The sequence below is a fragment of the Melospiza georgiana genome, chromosome 2 (genome assembly GCF_028018845.1).
Source record: "Melospiza georgiana isolate bMelGeo1 chromosome 2, bMelGeo1.pri, whole genome shotgun sequence".
NCBI classification, from domain to species: domain Eukaryota; kingdom Metazoa; phylum Chordata; class Aves; order Passeriformes; family Passerellidae; genus Melospiza; species Melospiza georgiana.
Genome location: NC_080431.1, coordinates 10,422,289 through 10,447,569, shown reverse-complemented (window position 1 = coordinate 10,447,569; position 25,281 = coordinate 10,422,289). Strand labels below are relative to the sequence as shown.

Here is a 25,281-nt window from a genome sequence, read left to right as displayed (position 1 = left end):
AATGCTCAGTCTCACTCTTCTCATGTGTCAGAATGAAAACACCCTTCAGACACCTGGTACACTTGTTTTTTTGTGAAATGAAGCTGTCGTTTTCCACTGAGCTATGATCACAACAATTTATGCCACAGAGATAATCAAATGGAGAGAGGGGAATACATATGCTCTTACTGGTACTCCAGTGAGCTGTTGGTTGTATTATTTCCTTTTCTGGAGTGACCTGAACAGAATCAGAATGATATCTTCAGATTCCTAGATTTTTTTCCCCTAGGATTACAATTATAGAGCTTACACTACAAAGGAAAAATGGAATTTAATACATTATAACTTGTGCTCTAAGAGGGATTCTTACACACTCCCGAATCATATGGAAAGCCTGAGCTGCCAACCTTCTTTCAGCTTCCATACAAAACCAAAAGCTTGCTGAACTTATAAGTTCAAAAGTCCCAGGAGCAAATTTAGGATTCCCAGGCATAAATTGTGCGAGCATGTCCAGTTTTTGAAGCCTGAGAAGCTGCAATGAAGTGCCAGTGTGCTTTTTTAACCAGACAGTAAGGGTAACTTTGGCCTGTTGATGACTACAAGCTGACATTGGAACACAGCCATTAGACAAGGGAGGACACAAGAAAAAGCAAAAATGGTGACCCTAGTCTACACTTCAAAGGAGTCAAAAGTTAAGCCACTCTAATGAACCTAGTATTTGATTTCTTTGTTGCTTTTTTTGCTTTGTTTTCCAATATAAAAATGATTTAAATAAATGGACAGATAGATCTGATGAAGCACTCAAATTCACAGTGACTGATGATGGATACTGCACTGAATTTTGCTTCTCTACTGTAGTGCATCTCCATTAAGGCAATTTCAGCTAATCTCACTATGGATTCATTAATCAAGTGTAGTCAGGATGTCTGAAGGGAGATAATGAGGGGGAAAAATGGCCTATTGTTTGGATCTTATTCTTCAGCTAGTTATTTTGTTTATCATGTCCCATAATATTTGTACCTCCATAAATAAGTTCCAGTTGCAATTAATTATCATAGCAGATGACTGGAACACCTTTACTTACAAATTCAAAATCATTCCATAATAGATCAATTAAGTTTGGGCTCTCTTTACATCACATGCCTATACAGTGTCAGTTAGCAGTGAAATGGAAACAAGGTGGACTGGTGCTTTTTAAAATTTCCTCCCTTTATCCAAAGATGCAAGCATCCACAGAGATAAAGTCCCTAATCCCAGACCTTTTTCTCTAAGCACTAATATCCTGCAGCATCAGCAGTCCTTAGTGTCTTCCAAAATTTCTCCTCTAAAATGCCCAAGAAAAGATTTGTTCATTTTTTACTTACTTTTTACTCATTTAGGATTACATACTGTATATCTGCCCCACATAAAGCTGTCACTATATTACTTCAAAAAAAAAGAAAAGTTGAGGTTCTAAGAGCCCGGTGGGTTTGGAGACTGCTGAAGATGGGAATGTTTATAAGCTCTGTGATATTAACTGCAGCACTCAACCTCAGGTGACATAAAGCATGCAAAAAAGAACTTTCTGTCAGTTTTATTATTTCTAAAAAGGTTCCCCTTGAAAGAGAAGAGTGACCTTGCTCTGCTGAGCTGACATATGCCACTGAATTAATGGCTGGGCTTTGCTGTAGGGAAGCTTGCAGAAACATTACAACTCCAATGGCTGAGTTTGCTGCGAACATTAATCAGGGGAACCAAGATGATGTATCAAACACTCATTTAAAAGTAATAAAAACTAACTCTCTTTCTGGCCCCCTCCCCCAAGTTCCTTAGAATTAGCTTATTGTTGGTCATTACCTGTTGTCAAGGGTAAGGCTGCAGTAGGGCGGTGAAACTCGTGTAAGGGCTTTCTGGAGTTTGCTTACTCTTCAGAAAAAGAACAAACGAGCTTTTGGGACGGTCACACTTGACCGTGGCTTAGAGGTTATTTTTTTAATCTTGTTTTCATCTGGAAGGTCGTTTGAAGGAACACCTTTCACTGAACAGCCACATTCCCACCTTCTCTGGCAGTGCATGCTGGTTCCCCACTTGTGGGTGTGCTGGCCAGGCCTGGGGGTCCCTGCAAAACTGAACCTTTGGGGCTGGATTCTTCTCAGCCCCTCTTCAGGCAAATGTATTTTTGTCTTTATTTAGTCAAACATGCTTGTGAGTAATTTCTCTCACGCAGGAAATCCAGCAAAACCCTGCAAGGTCAGGACCTAGATAACACACAGCATTATTAAAATCATGCTGTTTAAGTAAGCAGGGAAAGGACTTTAATTGAAGCTGCTAGGTGATTTGGTTTTAAAATGTGAGAATTCGTCTGTGAATTCAGCGGGTTTGAAGAGGAGGAAGTTTCAGGAGAGAAAAGATGTTGGTATTTAAGGGATTAAAGATCAAAGCCTGCAATGCTTATGTAGTGTTTAACCAGCCTTTACTCAGGCAGTACTCCCCTCTACGGCAGTGATGGTTTTGTGGAGGGTGGATTTCAAGGCTCATCCCTCGGTGTTTCTGCCCATGTGTAAATGAAGGGTAGAAAAAGGATAGCAGGGAGGTGGAAGTGCACATGATGCCAAATCCTTAGCTGTCATTTTCATAGCTCCTCTGAGTTTGTCACACATCCTTAACCTTCTTTTAAAGTCATTTTCTTTTCATGGTTTTGTGTGCCACTGAAAGTCACTTTTAATTAAATGTCATATAAATAATAAAGTCTTAATTACATAATTATTGCAAATACCTGTGTGCACACTCCCAGAATTGGACAGACTGCCAGAAGAGCACTTGGAGTGACTTTTCTCATTGGGAACTGAGAGTGCTCTGCAGGAACAATGGTGCTCAAAACTCAGGGTCAATGTGCATTTAAAGAAAGTGGAGTCAGGTTCCTCCCCCACTTGCACATTTTGCAATACTCACTTGCACAAAACTTTCCGAGTGTTAAGACTGGCATTTCCTAAATTGCTTCCTTATTCAGTCCCTCTCAAAGATGTTTAATCAACACAGCACTTTTTATTTTTTGCCTGACCAAAATGCCTCTTTTACTCAGATGTCCTACATGGCTGCCCCTTCCAGGGGAAGACTTACAGACCTTGCAAAAAATCCCATAGCAGCTCTGCCCTTCTCTCATCTGCCCCAGTGCCTGCCCAGGGCAAAGTGCCCCTGGAAGGACTGGAGGCTGGTTTTTAGTGGTGACCCTGACTGGGTTACTGGGAACTCCGTGCCTGGTGTCAGCAGGGAGTCAGGGCTGAGGGACAGAGGCTGGTACCACTTAGAGGCACTGATAAAACAGCTGCTCAGTGTTTACTTTGGAGAGTGCAGTTTGTTCACCTGGAGGAGTGTTAGTTATGATTAACTCATTTTTTAAATTCAGCTCTGCTTTTCCAGTGCTTTTCCACTGTTAAAATTGGGGTGTTTGATCTGAGGCTTGGTGGTGGCAGTTCTGTTCAAGGTCCACTTTGCTCCCCTCTCTCCCCCACCTCCATGCAGCTACTGAACACCAGGCCATGATAACAACCAGCCTTTTATAGAGTCATTTTTAAGCCAGTTAAAAATGCCATTTCAGTAGATTGCTCTATTTGAGTTAGCAGGAACAAGCTGTATCTTTTTTATTGCTTTTGACTGGTGAAGTGCAAGGTTTAGGCCGTGTTTCATGTGGGCTATAAAGTTATATTAATGTGTTGGTTAGTGGTCAGAAGTTTTGTATGTGTAACTAATGTGTAAATAGGAAAAATTCCCTGTGGTACAGAGGTCATGATGTTTTCTCTTCTGTTGCTTCCCTTACCCTTTGGAGAGTCACTTAATCTTTTATGTAAATTCTCATTCTTTATACAGAAGTGAGGATTTTTTTGGTGGTGTTCGGTTTGTGGGTTTTTTCCCACAGAACATCCAAAAAGCTATAAATTGCTGTCTTGCCATCTGGGAAAGTAGGAGACAATTCTTTTGATTATCTATGCAAGAAGATAAGCTAGCAGAGTGGAAATATTCATCCCTACTTGGTAACTCTTTCATTCTCAGAGTGGTCTCCTCCTTCTGAAGGGACCAGAACCAACAGAGAATAGAACAAATGAATCAAATCCTGATCTCCACTTATCTTCATCAATCAGAGCAGCAAGAACAGGCTGTTCTCCTGAGGGCTGCTGGATCTGCTCTCAAAAAAGAGGGAAGAAGACAAGTGTCTGTGGCAGGCAAGGAAATTGAGCAACATGCTGAGCTCCCTTTTTATTACTTCCAGTGTCCACGTTTGCCCCTGTACAGCTTACATGGTTTGGGGAGTCTAAGGATGAATGGAAGCTAAAAATTAAAATGCATGGGGGAATTTGAAGAGATTTACTTGTGTGAGAGGGTCAGTACAAAGCCTTTGACACATGCAGGATTTAAAACATATTTTGAATAGGACTTGAAGCAAAATATAATGGGCCAGAATTTATGACAGCAGGCAACCACATTGCTGAGCAGTGTGAATTGTCCACAGAAAAATATGGGATGAATATCTCCCATAATGATTATTTATCAGGATAACTGCAGTCAGTTTTGGCTCAAAGGTTGTTTTTAGACACAGGGAAGCTCTGACTAGTTTGTCACAGACAAGAACTTAGTTCTCCTGTATGTCCTACAAGGGAAGGATCATTCATAACATAAAGACATGGATTGCAGAACCTGTTGTTGTCCTACTATTTGCATACCATACCATATTATTTTCTAGGGAAAATGATAGGCTATTTACAGTCAAGCCAGACAATCAACTGCAGACTGTCCAAATTAAAATAAACAACAATTACATAGCACTTATCCCTTTAAAAGGGTTGTTTAAAATTCCTGGATTTCAGGGAATAAATGATATAGGAGAAGGAAGAAGGTTTTCAAATACTGAAAAGTGTCTTTGATATTTTCTATTATGTTAGTTTGGAATACCGAGCGGGAAGAGATGAAAGTTAATGCGTTGATTTATAGAAATTATTTGATCGGCCCTTGTGCAGGAAAACACAGTTGTTTCTCCCTCTGCCCATGCCTCCATTAGATTTTACTGAGCGAATTCATATTTGCTTAACATATCCCTGGGTAGCTCTTGCATGAATTGAGCCAGAAAAACCACTTAACTTTATAGGATGCTGAATCCTGGTATCAAAAGTCAATAGTGTATTTTCTCTTAGTAGCTTTGCATTTACTTTAAAAGCTTCCCTTCACCTGGAAATAAGGCCCGTCCATATCTTCACAAAGTAGGTGTTCCCTGACACTAATGCAGTGACTGACACTACTGAAAGTAATAGTCCCATTCCCTTTGCAGCCAGGAGCCCCTAAATCTGCTTTTTGTTATCAGTGTAATGGGGTTGGATACATTTTTAAAAGGTGGTGCCTATTGATTACTTAATGGAAAAAGTTAGTGTAGAGAACTGCTGAAGCAGCCCTATTCAGTGCTCTCCAGTGCAGCAACACCATTATCTAGAACAGTGGAAATCATCCTGTAACCCTTATTAATATTTAATAAGGATGAAGCAGCATTGAAGTACACTACCAATAGCCCCAGGCTCCTGCACGTGTAGGATATAAGGTTGTTTCGAGGGTCAAAAAAGAATAACTGTGCTCAAGTGTTTATAGGTAAGACCAACACTAAACAATGTTTTCCCTCTTGTTCTCTTTAAACTATTTCCAGCACATCTGCACTTTAATATACACTTATTCCTACTAGACATATTGAAGTGTTGGAATGCAACAGAAAGGTCAGTGTATGTTTAGAGATTGCTGAGACAATTTTATACTTTCCCTTCCCAGTGTTGCTGTGAATCCCAGGCTCCCTTCTCCCTCCTGCTCTGTGCTGCAGGGCACATTTGGCTGGGCTGACAAGCTAGTCAAAGGTGTTAATCCTGTCTAATAGAACCATAATCCTCAGGGCTGTGTTTTTATATCATACTATTGAGCTAACCCCTTGTCACAGGATGTTCTTCATCTACTTAATAGCAAAGCTTTTTATGGGAATTTTAGATAAAATTAAATGTACAATTCAAATAGTAATTTTCAGTTCCACAATGGAAGAAAAAACAAACCAGTGTTTAGACAACAGAGATTTTACAATCAATAACAGATGATTTTTTTATTTTCTTTTTTAATTTTCTCCTCAGTGAATAGTAAATGTCATTATAGTTGTCCAAAAATATTCACAAATCTGGGTCAGTTTCTTCAAATAACCTTTGGCTGGAAATATTTTTCAGGTTAGATGTGCCCAGAAATATAGGGCAGGGGGGGAAAAAAGATGTTATTATTCTTTTAAGCTGCACTGCTTAGAATATGGAGCCAAAATATGGGTAGGCCCTTCCAACTGACTCTGCTCAGGCTCCCACTGCTTTGTCCACATTCATTTTTTGGGGGAGGGGGCAGAACTGGTTACTGAATAAGTTTGGGAAAACAGGGAAATATATCAAGGAGGGATTCCTCCTTAACTTCTCAGGAAGCAGGTCCATGCCAGCACTAAGTGTGCTCCCAAACCAGTTCTTTGCTCCTCCTCTTTGGTTGCCCAAAGGATGTTCTACCTCTGTTGCTCCTGAGGCTGCCTCATGGCCATTCTTGCCTGGTGGAGAAGATTGGAACTCTGTAATACGAAAGCTGGGAGCTCCCAAGGCTTTTGTGAGTATTGACAGCAAAAGGAGGGAGCTGGAGATGCCAGGTGAAGAGTGCACAGTGGGTGCTTTAGAAATCTGGGGGAGATGAAAATATGACTCATGTGGCTGGGGGTGGGGGAAGGAAGCAATGGAACAAGGAACTACTTTGGCTGAAATCACATGGGCAAGGCAAAAGGATTAATAACTACAGGAAAAGCTGTAGCCCAGATACTCTGAAATCACTTATTAAATCAGACAGAGTGCATTTATTTTGTGGTTTACTATTTTGTTCAGTGTCTTTTTCCTCCAGAGGGGATTTTGAATACTCAGAAATAGACTGAGCTTATATTGCCTCATGTATAATAGAGAGCCCTGCTCAAGAACTCTCATACTGCATTAAAGATTTTCATTTAGTATGGAAGAGGGAAGTACTTAAAAAACCCAACCCATTCTAGACCCAGCTGTGAGTATTGGTGAAGACATAAAAACAAGCTCTTAAAGGCACTGTAGAGAGGATATATGTCCAAATTTTGGCTGTTTCTAGGGACACACTTAAAGGGACTCCCAGCTTGGCATCAATGTAATTTTATGCATTTTGCCCCCATGGGCAGTGCAGTGCCAGGCAGCTCTGCCTGAGCATGTCTGGCAGGTATTTCTGTATGACCCCACTCCTCAAAATCTGCTGTGCCACCTCCGTCCTTTCCATGCCATTTATCCACATGGAGAAAGAGTGAAAACTAGAAGGAAGGCAGAGCAATCCATTCACTCCTAATGCACAACTCAGGTGATGCAGCTTTGTTAAGCCAAGTAATGCTGTAGCATGGCAGAAAATTGTACCCATCTATGTTTAAAAATCAGAATTTCTAATTGTAAAATTGATAAGAAAAGTAGAAGGCTTGCCTGATAATTCTGTTACTTACTCCCTTTTCAATGTGTGCATTTTGGACAAGATGTATTCATAATCCTCAGCAGTCCTTGCTCATTCCTGATGGTAAAGAATCATAAATTGTCTTCCCAGCTGCAAAAATACATTGTATAAATTGCCGCAATTTACACCACCACAACCAAGTCTATTGCTTGTATCATATTTATGATGACACTTTTTTTTTGAAACTCATAAACAAGTCTTTCTTACCTGCAAATAATGCATGGTTATTTACATACATAAGTAATGTGAAACAGATGTAGAAGGACTCATAATCATATCCATTACTTAATTAGTATTTGAAGCAGTATTGTTTCTCTGACTTATTTTTCTACGTCTGCCTGTACAGTCATAATTATTTTTTCCCCTACAGCCACCTCATATTTTGTTTCTAGCTGGATGCAGCAGTTCATGGCCCACTGATATGGGAGGGATTTTTAATGCCAACAGGTGGCTTGACAGTTTTTAAGTCTTAATAAGAGAACAAAGCAAAGCAGCAGCAGTGAGTCAAGGTTTGTCTTCTCTTCTTTTGCAGCGCACGAGCAGCTTTGGGAGCTTTGACCGTTTCAGGCACCACTCGATATCAAAGACAGATGATTCAGCTGAGGTCTGTAGAACCCAAACTTTGAATTTCTGCAGTTCACTTTCCCATGACAGTTATGCAAAAAACATTGGGAAGCTCTTGTGTAAATTTTGCAGTGCTGAGAACTTTACTTGTATACCTGCATTTGTTTGGTGATTGAGGCCCTGACAAAAAAACCCAAGAGAATCACACCTAAAATTTGGCACTTTGGTGTGAAAATAGAAACAAAAAAAAAAAAAAAGTGCGCTTCACATTGATGCCTGCCCAACGTAACCAGCACTTTACAAGTAACCCACAGATGTCTCACTTTTGTTTTTAAGACCTCTGCAAAAATTCCCTGAATTCTTATTGATATTAGGGACAATAAATAATGGGAAACAACATTACCTACAAAAAAATAGATTTTCTTTCTGTGATTCATACATAGAGTATTGTGCTGCAAACCTGTTTAGGTACACAGTTTCCAAGGAAAATGGCAATGACTGAATATTGTCATGCTAACTGTGTTAGTGTCCTTAATATTTCCCTGTAATTTCTGCTTCAGCTTGCTGTGTTTTATTTTTGTGGTGAGTTATTGCTTACTTTTTGATTTCAAAACAGATATCTGAGCTGGAGACTATAAGTGACATTGGGGAAGCAGTACAAATCAAAGCAGCAAGCAATGGAGGAAGCCTGAGTAAGAAGATGAGAGCCATTTCACTTACCATGAGGAAAAAGATGGGCAAAAAATACATCAAGGCACTCTCTGAGGAGATGGTAAATACAGCCTAAGAGCCTTGTGTTTGTTGGAAATACACGTGAAGCAGTAAAAATATTATGTGCATTTTTTCTGTTCATGTTTCAACTGTCCTCAGCTGTGACAAACCACAAACCCAGGGTAACAACACATACTGAACTAAGCCAGCTTTTGGTATGTACCTGCTCTTTCATGTGCTTTTTAGTGTACACACAAATCACACAGCAAGGGCTCAAGAGTCATAAGAATTTTACTTCATTTAATTTTGCTTTTTCATTGAGGAACATTTATATGAGCACAAAACCCCTTCTCATGTGGACACAAGGGACTATTGGTTGAACCCCATCATCAGTGTGATGCTCAGTGTGTACAAAAAGCTTCATTAAAAGAATTTATCTCCCAATACAAGAATTATTTCTTAAGTCCACTTTGTAAAGGTCAGCCAGCATCCTAGAGAATTCCAGCTCATATGACTTATCTCCTTTTACCTTATCTAATCTTAGTGGAACTATCTTTATTAAACATAAAAAACATAATCTTGCACATACTGAAAACCCTGTTTTCTCAGTACTTTGTGTCAGTAAGTTCCAAAATTTAAAACTATAAGAAAAAAAACTTGTCACACGTAACAATCCCCCAAAAAATCTATCTAGTCTGCATCCTATCTCACATGTCAATATAAGGTAAGTAAGGAAAATCAATGAGGAATGTCACAAGTAGAAAACAATTTTTCACAGGATACTTTAAATGCCTTTTGGAGGACCAAGACAAGGATTTGTATTTCATTAGTTTAGTTTTTTTTTTTCTAAAGTGCAATCGATGATCTTTATATTATATTTTTATATTTCCTTTCTGCACATTTAAAGCAACAATTCCCATGACAGAAATTCAATGGATTATCTGGTTGGACACACATGTAGCATGATCTTCCTTCCTGCAGGAGATGATGGCAATCAATACCAGCCTCCTGATTAATCTGTTATGCTGCTGGCTGCTGTAACAAGCACAGTTCTTGTTGGAAACCAATATAGTTCTTCATTTCAGTGCTCTGCCTGATATGTACCTGTATGGGTCTCTAATTCACACATGCACTGTCATTTTTTGCTTCATCATCTAACTGGTGAATAACTAATTTTTCCCCAAATACAATGTGCTGAAGGAAGTTTCAGTTGCATCAGGTATCACATGCAACATGATAAATTCTACTGAAAAATCCTTCCTTTTAAAAGATCATCCCTATTTAATTTATCAGTTACATCGTCTCTAACTTAACTGTGACTGAAATATGGATCTTATTGTTCTGAACAGGCTGTGACTCCTGAGGTGTGATTTATTGGGATAAACTCAAGGGGCCAATTTCATACACCATTAGACTTTGTGAGAGAAACATGTACCTGTTAATTCTGAAATGCCCTGGATTTCGAGGACAGGGTGAATGCTGGGCAGTGTGGTGCTGGAACACACCAGTGCCCCACGTGTGTGCAAGCTGTCCCCAGCCTGCCACAAGCAACCACCATCCTCACAAGTTCAGTGCAGAACACAGCTGTGCCAGCCAGCTCTTCACCACCTGCCTTCAGAGCTGAGCTTTGTATTTCCTTCTCTGAGACAAGCAGACAAAATCTTATCAGGCTGCCCGCAAATTATCCATTTCAAGCTTTCAGCTCTGCCATGGTTTGTTGCAGTCTTCCTTTGAGCAGGGAGAGTGGGGCAGAAACAAGAGGGAATTTCTCCAGGATCACAAAATACTAGGGGTGATTGTTGGGCATTGGTAGTACCAGGCATCAACTTCAAAAAATGTCTTCTCTCACAAAGGAGTTCTTAGTAAAGTGCAATGATGAGCTAATCTCTAATGATGCTTTAAAACAAAAAAAGAAATTCTCTGAAACACATTTCTTTGTGGTTAACATGGGATTTTTTTGTGTTAAAGAATGAAGAGGGAAAAGAAGACAGTGATCCTGGTGGTGGAGCACACACTGAGAAGGTCTCCCTGAAAACCAGTGACTCTTTGGAAAGTCTCTACAGTCTGAACAGTGGCCAGAGCTCATCTAGTAAGTACAAGACACCTATACTTCTCATTCAGTCACTGGATCAATATAGTTATTGCTTATGTCTGTGGAATCAGAGCTGGTGATCAAAAATGTGATGGTAGAGAGCTCTTCATTCTGGCAGACAAAAGTGTAATTTGGTTAAATGGGTAGCGGCTAGGGTAGGTATACATCTATTTAGAAATAAGCTGAGTGTTTTTTAAGAGTGTAAATACTAAGTGAAGAAAAAAAATAACATGAATTATAGGGCATAACTCCACATTTTTGTGGAGTTATCACTGCCTCAGTGCTGGGTTTTCAATCCCTGGGTGCAGCCACACAAGATGGTGGAGGATGTGGGTCTCACCTGGCAACTTTGGGACATGATGCAGAGAGACACAGCCCACCTGAAACCCACTGAAAACCCTCCCCCACCAGGGCAGCCTTGTTCAGAGGAGTCTCAGGTGAGAAATGTGCCTCCAGCTCTCTCTGTGTTGCCCTGCTGTGGATATTTGCTGGGTGGCAGGTCACAGCTATCCCTGGTTACACTGCTGTGCCACCCTGCAGGCACTGCCTGAGCTCTGAGTGCAGCCTGGAGCTGCAGTCCAGACCATTTGCACTTAGAGTTAATCTGGCCCTGAGATGGAGCTGTGCACTTAAGCAATCACCTCAAACAAAACCATTTTTATGATCATTTTCTGTGACGTGATTTGTGAAAATCGTATATGGGAGTTTACTTCCAATACACTGCTGCTCTTATCTAAAAACATATTTGGATGGGATATTGCAGAGCTTGCTCAAATTTGCTTGAATTACTCTGCTGATATTTTATTGCTCAACTTGGATAAAATGACAGGCAGAAATGTTGATAAGATTAAAATTTCCCTCTGCAATGCAGGTTCCTTTGATGTTTCAGCTAGCTCTGGAATGAAATAAAGTAACTTCTACAGTACTTGTTTTCATTTCTCAGAATAAACAGGGGAAGTTCAGCAGAATTAATTCCTTAAATTGCACTTTTAGGGTACATTTTATTAATCTGCAGAGGTAATATTTCAAAAAGTCTGTAAATAAAATAGGTAGTCTATTAGTATCATCACCAGAAAAAGATTACTTTAGGGAAGATATTAATGAAAGATCTCCTACCCATTTTGTGCTGTCTCTTGTAGCATGATTTTTATTGAATGCAGTTATCCTGGAAGGTGTCAAACCCGCACAGGGTATGCTGTGTCTCTGATTCTGTGGTACTGAACCCTTCCTTTGGGCTGCTGTGCAGAGCTGCCTGTGTGGGGGTTTGGTGCAGGGGTGTCTCAAGCTGCCTCTCTCCCAGGTGGGGTGACCAGCTGCTCGGATGGCACCAGCAACAGGGACAGCCTGCGCCTGGACGACGAGGTGCCCTACAACGGCCCCTTCTGCGGCCGCGCCAAGGTGCACACCGACTTCACACCCAGCCCTTACGACACCGACTCGCTCAAAATCAAGGTAGGACAGCCACCAGGACCCCTTCTCTCCCACTAGCAATGCCAGGGACACCATATTTTACATCTAAATAATACATCTAATAATGAATTTTTACCTGCTCAAGCACGTGGAACACTCTAAAAGCAAGGCTGGTCTGGTTTCGCAATGCTTCTATAAGGACTTAGTTCAGACCAGACTGCAAAGCCAAGTGCTGCTAAAGGCTTTTTAAGGCACAGATTCCAGGTAAAAACCCCTTCATGGTGTCTCCCTACCTACCCCAGCCTTCCTCAGAGTAAAATATGTGTTGCTTTCCACATACAACACGGGAGAATTGGGATGTTGTATGTGGGAAGCATACAACACAGATGCAGGGTCTGGAGTAAGAAAGAGTAAAATCTCATGGGATACAAAGTTGTCTCCCCAAGCTTTCCCAGACATAACTAGGATTATCCAAAGCTCAGTGGCACCCATTGCCTTTAATAAAAACAGTTTGCCTTTCCATTAAACTTTTCTTTAAGCCTATATTTGAGCTGTGAACCTTCTGGGGTTCACCTGTCTCTGTGAACCTGTGGCTGTGTGAGTGAAGAAGAAGTGCAACAAACAGAGGCCCAGTTGAACATTACTTAAAAACCCCCAGCCCTTCAGACTTTTTCCTTCTTCACAGCTGCTTCATTTTGCCAAATCCTGTCTCTCACACAGACTCCCTCTCCTTCTCTCTGGCCTACATGAGAGCTGTTGCTCTGCTGGTACTTGCAGTCTTCAGCACTTACCCTCCATTTCCACCCACATCTAGGGCATTTCTTTTAATACACTTTAAATTTTTTAATTATTTAAATGGCAAATATCTGCTGGCTCATATAGGTTTCTTTTTTTATTAATTAGGGTGGTGTATTTTGGAATTGTAAGCTGATACTTAGGGTTGAAATCCCCTGGATTTATCACACAAAATTTCAGTACCCCGAATCTGAATTCAAAGTGCATTTGCAGCTTGGCTTGGAGCCACTGCCTAATTCTGACCTGCATCCACATCTGAAGCTCCTGAGCCTGCATGAGTTTGTAGAATAACATGTGCTTGTAGACCTTTAAATAAATGTTTGTTTAGTTTCCACTTCAAATGTGCTCACAGATCTGAGCCCCATGTTCTAACTAAACCAGGTCACCAGCTCATAATCAGTTTTGTACTTGGGTTTGTACAAAAAGTAGGATGACCACTTGACTTGCTGTTCCTTGACCAGACCAGAAAATATGTAAACTTTGGAGCTGGGGACACATCTAAACAAACTGAGTTTGATTTCTAACTTTGTAACAGAATCCCAAATGAAGCAGGCATTTGTTGGATAACTCTTCAAAGGCTTTCAGCATTTTTCTGTGATACATGCCAAGAAGAGAGGGCTCATTTTTGAGGTCCTTGGAAGCAAATTGTGTAGGGTGCATGACTTTGTAAGAGCCTTTTTACTGTGAGAATTACTCAGAATGACTGTTTTCCTGAGCTGAGACCTTGGTTCCCACAATGTGGCTGTGAACACCTTCACCAAAAAACCTCCTTGAAATAGCTGTGTTGTCACCTTTTTCAGCACTCATATTTGTTAGGGGAGTTAAATGTTCTTTATTGTCTTTGAGAAATGTAGACAGTGATTTTTCCTGTAAAATGGGTAGGAGTCCACCTTTCACATAGATCAGCTATCTTTTTTGGAGATCCTTGAGAGGCTGGATAATAAGATTATTCTGTAAATGCTATGGCACATATTTTGAAAATAACCTTACAGTCATCCCTTGCTTTTTGCCAAAACTATGCCCACTGCCCATGACAAAAGTTAATTGCTGATGCAACCCTATCCCTTTTCAGGGACCAAGTGGAGCACAGAAATAGTGAGAGGGGCTGCTTGTGCTCACCTCTCCTTCTCAAAGGTTTGGAGATAAGGACTAGCTCCACTTTCTGTAATTATTTTCCTGGGATTTTATAAAAGCAAAGGCACTAAATCTAGATAATTACAAAGTTACTTCACACTGACTAGTGCTGGTTTTGGTCCACAGAGGAAAAGCTACATATAACAAACCAGAAGTGTAAGCTGTGTTGTGCTTTTTTTATTGTTCTAGAAAGGAGACATCATAGATATCATCTGCAAAACTCCCATGGGCATATGGACAGGCATGCTGAACAACAAAGTAGGAAATTTCAAGTTCATTTATGTGGATATTATCTTGGAGGAAGAAGCTGCACCCAGAAGGATAAACCCACACAGAGGAAGCAAAAGGACCAAGCCTAAAACACTTCAAGAGCTCCTGGAATGTGTCCACCTGCAGGTCAGCCAAGGCATTTCCCAGCTCTGTTTGAAACGTTCCCTTTCTGTGTGCTCAGGTTTGAATGTCATTTACAGGCAGGAGGGGAAAGGCAGGTTTCAGCAGCTTTGGTGGCAGCAAAGCAAAGCAACCTTGTGTCTGTCTTTTATCTGATGTGAGTGATGCCAAGATGATTTTTTGCCTTTTCTTTATATACGTTTTATATAACTTCTATGTAACCTCGGTATTCTTAGCATGCATAGATGTAATTCCTTAAGTCTGATAATTTAGCATAGTCCCAGTATTTTGTTATGCCCAGAGACCAAACATCCTAAAGACCTGGTAGTGGGAGGACAGAAAACCCTACACTGTCTTGGGAAACCAAGGTCCTCTCTAGAAAATATCCTGTGAACCAGATTTGGCCCATCCAGGGAGGAATTCCATAGATGGGGGAATGTCACTTCATTCATCCACGGGGGCATCCTTGTTAGATATGCTAATTTATAAGGTCTAAAAATTGTATACATAATCAGTGGTGTGGGTGCGCTGTGACACATTCCACCCTGGTGAAGTGTGCACCAATAAGGATCCTTATTAAATACTGAGGTAAAACCCCCTTATCCCTTAACTGTGTCTGGTTCTGAGTTTTTAAGACCAGAAAGGCATCATGAGTGGCTTATAGAACTGCATTTTACCTCATCATGTGGCTGTGCCACTCAGAGAGGGACACCGGTGACTTGTCAGCTCACCTGACTGCAGTTGTGTGTTTGAATACAGGAGATGTGTGGCTGTGGATGTTTCAGGGGCAGGGCTGCAGTCTGACTCCAGAGCCAAAACTGAGAATTTGTGTTTCTCATTTCTTGTGGTCTTTAGGGAGCAATAGTATTTTTGCACCAGGCTCATGTTGAGCCTCTCTCCCTCTCTGCAACCCTAGATCTTGACTGAGTGTCAAAGTGTAATGAGGTCGTGATTTACAAGTCACATTTTTAATAAGGGTAATTGCTTTGCTGCTGATGCAAACACTCCTTTCCCTGGAGCATGCACAGAGGTTTGTACTGACTTGACACACAGCTCAAGGGGGACCTTGTGTGACACAGCAGGGCCCCGGGCTCCCTCTGCTTCTCCCCTTGCTTGGATCAAGGGGTTCTCCTGTGAAAAGGCAGAGCACCCCTCACCTCAGAGCCCCTCCTGGGCTCAGTGTGGGAGAGACACTCATGGAGTGACCCACAACAGTCCAGAACCTCAGCAAATTCAATAATTTCTGACAGAGCTCTGCCCTGGTCCTGCTTGCTGCTGGGCTGTGCTAGGGAGCTCAGGCACAGGTGGTGGCATGGCCAGGAGGGCTCCCAGGCATCTCTGCCTCTGTTCCCTCTTGCCCTCCACCTCTCCAACTGGACTGGAGAACAGAGCCCATTTCAACCTGGCCAAAGAGAAAAAGTGAAATTGTGCCTATTCCTCTACTAAACTTAGTGCTTGTTTCCATAACAAGATTTGCTTGTGTCCTTTTGTAGGAATACGCCTCGACCCTCCTGCTGAATGGCTATGAAACTCTAGAGGACTTAAAGGATCTGCATGAAAGCCACCTTATTGAATTAAATATTTCTGACCCAGAAGACAGGGCAAGGTTGTTATCAGCAATTGAAAATCTCCAGGACTGTGACAGTAAGTGTTTGAGATTTATCAAGAGTAGATGCACTAGTATCTTAAGCAAAAGAGAGCTTAGGTCAAACAGCTCCAGTAAAGAATTTTTGTTAATTTTTTTAAAAAACATTGCGCAGATAATTACAAATTTTTTCTTCCCTCACTTCATCACACACTTAAATCCTTATCCAAATTAGCTTTTTTGGTAGGAAAGTGTTGTAAAAAAAAAAAACGAAACAAAACCCAACCAAACAAGCGCATATATATATATATATATATATATAATAGCTGGTTTCCGTTCTTCTCTCAAAATTAATCTAACTTCTGTTTCTGGTGAGTTTCCAAGAATTGAATATATGGAGTGTGTATGTGCATGTGGTCACCATTTGGTTTTCTTCACTTGTTTCTTTTGTGAGGACTGGAAAAGCTAGGATACAGAAAAGGAAAAACTTTTTTATGATATTTTAATGATATTTCCAGTCTGACTTTGAATTGGAAATAATTTATGTCAGTTTGGTAGAAACCACAGCTAAGCATCTACTTAATTAGATACTCAGCCAAATGAGAAGGGAGGGGTTTTCATCTTCATTAATATTTGTGCATACTCCCCCTATGATGAGCAGTCATGTCGTCAAATGTGCACTTCCAATTGAGAAGCACAGAAAAAAGAGAGAGAAGGATAAACAATGTCTTCCTGAGATAGTTTAATAGCAATTTTTTTCAGGGATCCACTTATTATCTCCTCAGTATGTAGACAACTTTCAATTTTTTTTTTCCTGAATGTTTGGGCTTTTTTTGGGACCCCATTTGTACATTAAGTTGTTCCTGTTCTTATTCAGCTTCCAGTGAAAGGCTCTTGCAAATTTGTTGGAGTGCCATTAGAAACGTTTTCTTTGCCCTCCAGGTTCAGAAGTTCTTTCTGGTCTATAGCTCTGTGAGATGACAGGTTTGAAAAGAACTCTTGAAGGGCTGTCTATGTAGAACCAAAGATTGAAAGAGTGAATCCAGAAAAGAAAAGGGTTATATTTTGCACAAGTTTTACTGCAGAGATCTGCCAGGAAGGCACCTGAAAATGTACATACTGAGTATGGTGTATTTTCTGTGGGAACCAGCCTTGCTGTGCTTTCTGCACCTATTACTGAGAATGTTTTTCCACATTTAACACGAGAAAAATAGTAAAGAAAAATGCTAGATTGTAAGTTTGCAGTTTTGCATAGTTGTGAAAGCCAAATTGAAACATAATGGTTTCTAACAGACCACACAAGTGCTGAACTGCTCTGTAGTGGTGAGAGTATGGTTTGCTATTTGTATTGGCTGGATAACAAAAAGCAGAGCAAGCAGCTTTCAATACTGAATGTGTATTAACCCCTAATGTTCTACATGCACCTGTGCAAGAACCAAACCTAACAAGGTCCTTGTACATTCCATATTCTGAAAATGAATATATTCACCCTTATTATCCAAACTGGGTTCTTCCTACGTTGGCAGCATAGGATTTAGTCACTTCTTCAGGAAAAACAGTGTCCCTGACGTTATCTGCATGGTTTAATAGTTCAAATTCTTGTAACAGCTCTGGGAATAATAACATTAAATCTTATAAAGGGGTCCATGCTTCAGAATCAGTGACGCCACTGTAGTCTCATTTCAAGAGATTAAATGAATATTTGTTTCACATGCAGCTTAGGTAGGTACAGCAAATCTTTCCAGTATTCAAATTCAATCAAGTAATTTTCCCATAATTTATGAATACTCACAGGGACCAGAACCACATCATCTTTTTGTGTCATACCAGCTATAAACATTCAGTTAAGTCTAGTTAAATTTTGTAAGATTTGTGTATATTTTAGGGCAAGCCACGAGTAAATACTGTCCTAGTTTGATTCTTGAATCCTCACCGTGTCTGGTTCAGAGGGATCAGAGCATTTGTCACATGACTGGTGGGGACAGAACTGAAATACCTGTTCCAGAAAGGAGGATACTAAAGACCAGAATGGAGAGTAGCTATCTGTTAAGTTGTTATAACAAAAGACAGGGCGTCAAGATGATCTTGGGGATAAGCTCCGCATGAGTCTGATGTTGTACGAATCGTTTGACCTCTTTGTCCTTCTGTCAATCAGATTGGAAAATTGGGTTGAAAGAGCTGGGTGCTACTCTGAAAGTGAATTCTGCATCTGGACTGAACTTTCCTGGGTCAATATTTTTTTTTTCCTAAATGGGCATGGCTCATTCCAGCATAAATGATTTTTTAATTAAAATTGATTTTGTGCATTGCTTAGAAGTGAGCTGCATAATTACCCACAGCTACAACGTAATCTGTTTATTGGCCAAGAGAATTCTAGATAGAATTTCAGCACTTTCCAGGTAAAAAGTTCACTTTTTAAAAATAAGCTGAGGCCATGGACTCTATTTACTGTTCTAGGCCCATCTTCCTCACAGAGCTTGGAAGAATTCCCTGTCTCTGCATTCCATTTGTGCTTCCATGTTTGATTAATGGGTGGACAGGCAGGTATGGCCCAGAGTTGAAATACAAGGGTTTCTGAGTTTTTGTGACACTGCCATTACTCAGAACAACCAAGTGTGCTGGAACATAGCCTCATTTTACTAGACCCTCCTATAAATGCAGTAAAACAAGATTTCGTATTTGTTTAATGTGAAATCTGATCTTGTGACATGTCCAGAGGTTTTTACAAGGCTTTTAATTTCTTTGTCATTCCTTGGCTTTTTCTTGACATTAATTGTATGTTATACTAAGTAATTTCTTCATGACACATACTTGTGTATAATTCATCTCGCAGAATAAACATTTATTGAGTTTTCTAACCAAAAGACCTGCAGCAGTAGTTTCCACATTATATGCTACTTAAAGCCATGCAAAATACAGGATTTTTGGCAGTGACTTTTTTTTTAAACTTACATTTGATTTAGACCTGAGTGAATTTGAAAGAACAAATTTTACCCATCTTATACTATGGGCATAGTATGAGAATATAGAATTTTCTTACTTATGGTATAAGTATATAGAATTTTAAAAAGTAAGTTTTATTTAGCAATTGCTACCACAAAGTGTTTTTAAAGCAGATTTTTTTTTCTATTACTGTACTGTCTTCTTTCTCTCCTTCCTGAGAGTCCAGGCCCAAATTCATCATCTTCAAGTATTTAATGTAGCAAGGCTATCCTAGAATTGCAAGGATTTGTAAACTCCTCATGACCTTCCCCCCCTCTCAGACATTTTTTTAGATTTTCTATAAGTTGGTCAAACCTTTATATTTGGGGCAAAAGTCTTGGTTTCCATGAATTCATGGCTGTGAGAGGAAAAAAAAAAAAAGGCTTTTTCATAAAGTATTTCTTAATAGCTTTCCATTCTTCTCCCAGATGGCTTCTAGACAGGAGATGGATGTCTGTGCTTTTGTAGGATGCTATTTTTAAAGTGAAGCAGTTGCTGGATGGTTAATGAATAAAGTAATAAAAGAAGTTTGGAACTTCTTTTCTTGACCGCTTCCCCGGACACACATTTCTGTGTGTGCAAAATAGGCTTGATTCTCTTCTCAAATACATTATTTAAATCAAGAAGTTCATCCCTGAAATCCACTGGGTTACACTAGTCCAAAGCTATTCTGAGCTAAAAAAAAAATGAGCCTCCATTGGATATGTGCATGCAGGTAATTTTATGGAAAACCCCCAAAAGGTGAATATGTGCAATTTGGGGGATAATATTTTACACTTATCTCCCCAAATCCATTTCCTTAGCTTGCTTTTCATATTTAAGTGCAGATCATGCTTTTAATTCCACTAATAACAAATAAGGTTTACTCTTTATTTATTGCTCTTGTACAGCAAGATGGGAGATAAATAAGGACACGACTTTCAGTTCTCAGTCACATCCCTTACGTGAGAATCAGGGACCAAGAGTTCCATTTTACACTGGGCAGTGCCTTTCAACTAATGGGATCATACAGTACCTTGTCAAGCTCATAGACAATCTCCCCTTCTGTACTGTGGTGCAAGGCATTGGCCTGAACATAATATTTCCAGATTTCCCGAGGAAGCTCATCCTTGCATGAGTATTAGTATTTTTCACCTTTTTTTTTTGTTTGCTTCAAGATTTTAGATAAAAAAAGAAGCTTCTCATTTCTGTTTCCACCACAAGTTCTCACATTAGTTCAATAACTTTTTTTCCTCCCACAAAAGCTGTGCCACGGATTTCAGTGGATGCAGTATTTTAGGTTGCATATCTGTAAATATCCACAAAATATTTAGTCTTTAGAATGCCCAAAGTACTGCATAAACCACTTCAGGTTTCTCTGCATTTTTTCCAAGAATTACTGCCCTTTACTGCTCCCAGATGATCCTTTCTGAGGATCATTTCTGAGTTTGATGCATTGTGAGATCTCATTTCATTTTCACACTTAGATGGTCTAACTGGCACAGGTGATACATGGCCTGTGTACATACACTGGAGATCTGGCTTCATCTTCTAAAACTGACTTTGTTCAGTGGGATCCAGTCACAGGGCAAGGAGCAATGGCCATAAATTAAAACACAAGAAGTTTCATTTCATGAACATGAAGAAGTTTACACTGAGGGAGGCAGAGCACTGGAGCTGCTGCCCAAGAAGGCACAGTCTCCCTCTCTGGAGACATTCCAAACCCACTTGGACACATTCCTGTGCCACCTGCACAGGTGACCCTGCTTTGGCAGGGGGTTGGACCAGATGATCTCCAGAAGTCTGTTCCAAGCATCATGTGATTCTGTGATTTTAAGCCTTTAGTTACTGAAAGGTGCTGCCCAGTGCAGCACCGCTGCAAGGTGAGTGACTCAGCCTAAAGCACTCAGGAGCCCAGTGCTCCTAGCCCGGCTGACAAAACCCACAAAGGCAAACTCTCAGAGAGCCCACTCATGAAGTTTGGTTTGCTCTTGGGTAACCTTCTTCTTGTCCAAGACAAAATCCAAGCCTCCTGCCACTCATCTGACATAACTGCACAGGAGTCAGAGTGACCTCTGTGCATTCTTGAGCTGAATTCCCTTAAAGCCAAGCTTAAAGTGCTTCCCTAATCAGGACTTTAACCTCATTAGAAAGGGGAAAAGCGCTGGTGAAGGAAAAAAGAAATCTATCCTTGCACGTGTCGTGCACATCTAAGTCATTGAATAACAAAAACTCATTTTAAAGGTCTAAGCAGTGAGGAAGATAAGGGATGCATCACACATCTCTCACCAAGGCTAAAGGCCTCACATTTTTTTTCAGAAGTCTGAATATAATCCTACTGTCTAAAAGAGTACTGGAATATATGTGTCAAAATGATGCATATCTTGGGCTCTTCTGGCCATATCATAGACAACAGTGACTGAGAGCCATTTATCTTCTGTGAAACTGCTTTACTGTAGAAAAATGATAGGACTTCCATTTGTTGATAAGATAGTTATTTCTGATGATTCCGCAACATCTCACGGCAGTTTAATTTTATCAATTCCTGTTTTCTGTGCAGCGTGGCTTTCTTCTGATGTCCAAAAGATTAAAGCAGCAAACCCACCTCTCCTAATGTAGAACTTGAGTGTGTACATGTTAGAGAAAGGACTTAAACAGAAAGGAATAGAAGAGCCAAAAGCTTAAAAAAAAAAAAAAAGAAAAGAAAAAGAGTAAAAGTTCCTTTGCTCTTCTCATGAAGCAACTTCTAAAATTGCACAATATGTATTTTTATAATACTCAGGATCCTGTTCAAATGGTTTAGTAGTTACTGCATAATATTTAAGACTGCTTTAAAGAGAAAAAAAAGGCACCAAAGTTTGCTTACAGTCTTTTCTTCATAAATATGGAGGGGGAGGGGTGTTCTTCCAACTTTTTCTGCTTAGAATGAAAAATAGAAAATATAGCATTTTTACTGTCTCAAACACCTGAATATTTTTGGTTTTCAGTTTTTCATGTAAGAAAATTCAACTAGTTTTATAAGAAGTTTTACATATATGTATGTCTTCTAAACAGAGATTTCTCATTTTCCTAATTATTTACCTAAATTCAGAATGAAAAAAAAAAAAAAAAGAAAAGAAAAGAAATCTCAGTTCTAGGCTTGTCTGGGCATTATTCCCTGGGGAGACATTGATAAAAAAATTCGGATCTGTTGTTCACATAGGAACTGCTTAGATTATATAGACAACCAGTTACAAGGCACTAATACAGTGACTGAGACCACATTTTCCTTTTAATCCACTGGCTACTCGGTCTTCTTCCCACTGTAGAACAAACAAAGTGGATGGGGGCTCCTCTCTGCCCTTGGCATTGTAAACAGGATTAACCCTTTGTAGGTCAGTGCTTGCCAGGGCAGCAGATGAGAGGGCAGCGAGCAGCGTCAGCGGCCGCGGGGATTTGGGGGAGGCCAAGGGCAGGAGGGCTCCCAGTGCTGCACAAACCCCGGCTCCCTTCGCCCCAAGGTGGGATGGGGCTGCAGGGAGCTGGGGACACACTCAGGACCAGGATTTGCTGGGGCATCGCTGCTTTTTGTGCTGAATTTTGTGCTGAATTTTGTGCTGAATTTTGTGCTATCGCTGCCAGCAGCAGTGGGAATACCTTCGCCGGTGCGACGCCTTTGTGATTCCTCCCTGACTTCAATCAGAAATCAATCGGACCCTCCATGATCAAATATTTTCCCTGCAAAGAGAGAGATAACATTTGACATGACAAACTGTGTTCTGTAAAGTGAGGAGATCAAACAGTTACAGATATCAATTAAATCTGCTGCAACGCGTGCTCTTGCACGCAAGTGCAATTAACAATTAATTTAGCCGAGATCATTATTATTCCTTGGAAAATATTTAAAGTAATTTTTTTTATTTTTCTTTCAAATACATCTGGTTATGTCTATACCCTCAGACTTTATTGAAAAAATAACTAAGTTGAGACTTTGGATTATTTAAAAAAATCAGTTAATTTTTACAATTTATTAGGCAATTGGAAGTTAGAAGATATTAAGCACATTTAATCAGGCCAAACAAATCTACAACACTTCCATCAAGACCTCAAAATTCTTCTCAGTAAATAAAAATGCTTTGTGAAGTTTGTTGAAATCTCCCACAATGAAAAATGTCTCCAAAGAAACTCTCCCACTGTTCCATTTCACTGTAAAGGAGTGAAAAATTTCAGCCTTTTATTTCTAATTTATTCTGTGTTATTCAATAGAAGGTAGATTTAAAAAATCAAATGTAAAATCTTTCACATTTTACCAAATTTCCAACAATTGAAATAAAAGTCTATATGAATGCTCTTTGTGAAAATTTTTAAATTCTAGAAACTAAAATAGATAGATATAGATTTTGACACAGCATTAAATCCTTCATATCTTTGGACTTCCATTCCATTTCGATTTGAATTGAGACAGTTTAAATGTGACTAAAGATCCAGAACTGACTGCTTAACCAAAGAGGAACAAAACAAGTAGAAGAAGGGAACTTTCTTTGCAAAAGCAAAAAGGTACCATTTTTCTGAAGGGATAAAAATCTGGAGCAAAACCATCTGTTTCCTCTGAGATGTTTCCCTATACTTTGTTCAGAAAGCCAAATACAATTTGAAGTAAAACTACAGCTACAGGTGGTTGGTAACAGCACAAGAAAAAAAGTAGGAAATGGAAAGATTTATATTTTATAGCTTATTTTCTTAAGAAGTTTACTGTGAGTAAACATGTACTTCACAGCTAGAGAAGAGGAAGAGGAAATTTAAAACCAGTACACATAAGAGTCATTAGATACTTGTATGTCCTCTCTTGTTGAACTTTTCTTGAGGGGTCTGTTGATACTGCCACTGAGTTCCAGATTTTTGAATTTGAACAGATTAGTCATCCGGCAGCTAAACAAGCGCAAATTATTTGCAAGATAATTTGCTTCTACTTAGTTTTGGAACAGCGCTCAAAAACCATACAGCAGAAATTAGGCAGCTTAGCTTCCTCTGAGGTTTCTGTGTTTTGGAAAAAAACCTTCTGGATATCAAGCTGAGCTTGGTGGAAGTTTCCATCAGCCACCCACTCCTGCTGAAAAGCTGGGTGCTTTAGAAAAGCTGGTTGGCACGTCTTTGTGCCAAGCACTTCTGAAGGGCAGCGCAGTCTCTGTGAGGCAGAGAGCACATCAGGTGGTGGGGCTGCGCTCCAAAGACACAGATCTATAGAGAAATGTGTTTTAAACAAGGCTCAGTGGTTAATTCAGTATCCCAGTCTGTGATACACAAGCTTGGGAGGGGGAAGGTTCCATCTCTGGTGTGCGCACAGTGACCACACACAGTCACTGTTTCACTTTGCACAGCCTCAGGATAAAGGATCAGGCCAAAGAAGGACCTCAGCATAAAGGATGGGGCCAAAGCCCCCAAAATTCATCTCTGAGAAACATCCAGAAGGAAAAAGACCAACCCCATTGTCAGCTCAGGTGTTGTTACACTCGTGTAATCGCACTTTTAATTCTCTCTGCTTCTGATGGACAAAATATATTGATGTAGTCATGTGTAGGTTACCAGCTCTGTTTCCAAAGTTCTTCAAGATCAGTCATGCTGCTATCTCAGCTCTTTCCCAAGGTACTTGTATTGACAATTTTTTCTTTCTTTTTTCTGTTCTTTCTAGTTGAAGAACAGCAGAAAAGTGAGGACGGCCAGGAGACGCAGAACTTGAGCCCTCACCAGAGTTTTGACAAATCACAGTTAAATGACTGTCCAAGAGATTCTGGCTGTTACATCTCATCAGAAAATTCAGATAATGGTAAAGAAGAAGCAGACCCAGAAGCCCTGTGTGACATGGTGCAGTCAATAACAATCAGTGAGTCAAACTGATTCGGTCCTGCTGCTTTTCTGCAGATTTTCAGAAAAGACAATCACATTTGTCAGTATGGTGGCACAGAAGCAGAATACAAAATATTCTCAACATTGAGAATCTACTTTTTTCTGATTCATGATGCTCAAACTGTTTCATATGTGGACATTTGATAGCTAAATGTTAGTTGATAAGAATTTCTCATGTTTTTCTTTTCAGTGAATCCACAGGTTTTACCCTGAAAAGTTTATACAAAAGTATTTATAAATA

The 25,281-nt window shown here is 40.0% G+C and overlaps 1 protein-coding gene across 1 annotated transcript in view; it reads left to right on the top strand.

Annotated features, from left to right (window-relative positions):
* The window catches only part of SAMSN1 (SAM domain, SH3 domain and nuclear localization signals 1), a 49,760-nt gene extending 24,729 nt beyond the window's left edge, over nt 1–25,031 (top strand). Inside the window, exons 2-8 of the mRNA XM_058018481.1 lie at nt 8,048–8,119; nt 8,696–8,851; nt 10,759–10,879; nt 12,183–12,334; nt 14,411–14,617; nt 16,105–16,255; nt 24,826–25,031. Of these exons, the coding sequence (XP_057874464.1) occupies nt 8,048–8,119; nt 8,696–8,851; nt 10,759–10,879; nt 12,183–12,334; nt 14,411–14,617; nt 16,105–16,255; nt 24,826–25,031 (1,065 nt within the window). The remainder of the gene's footprint in view (nt 1–8,047; nt 8,120–8,695; nt 8,852–10,758; nt 10,880–12,182; nt 12,335–14,410; nt 14,618–16,104; nt 16,256–24,825) is intronic.
* Nucleotides 25,032–25,281: the final 250 nt, after the last annotated feature.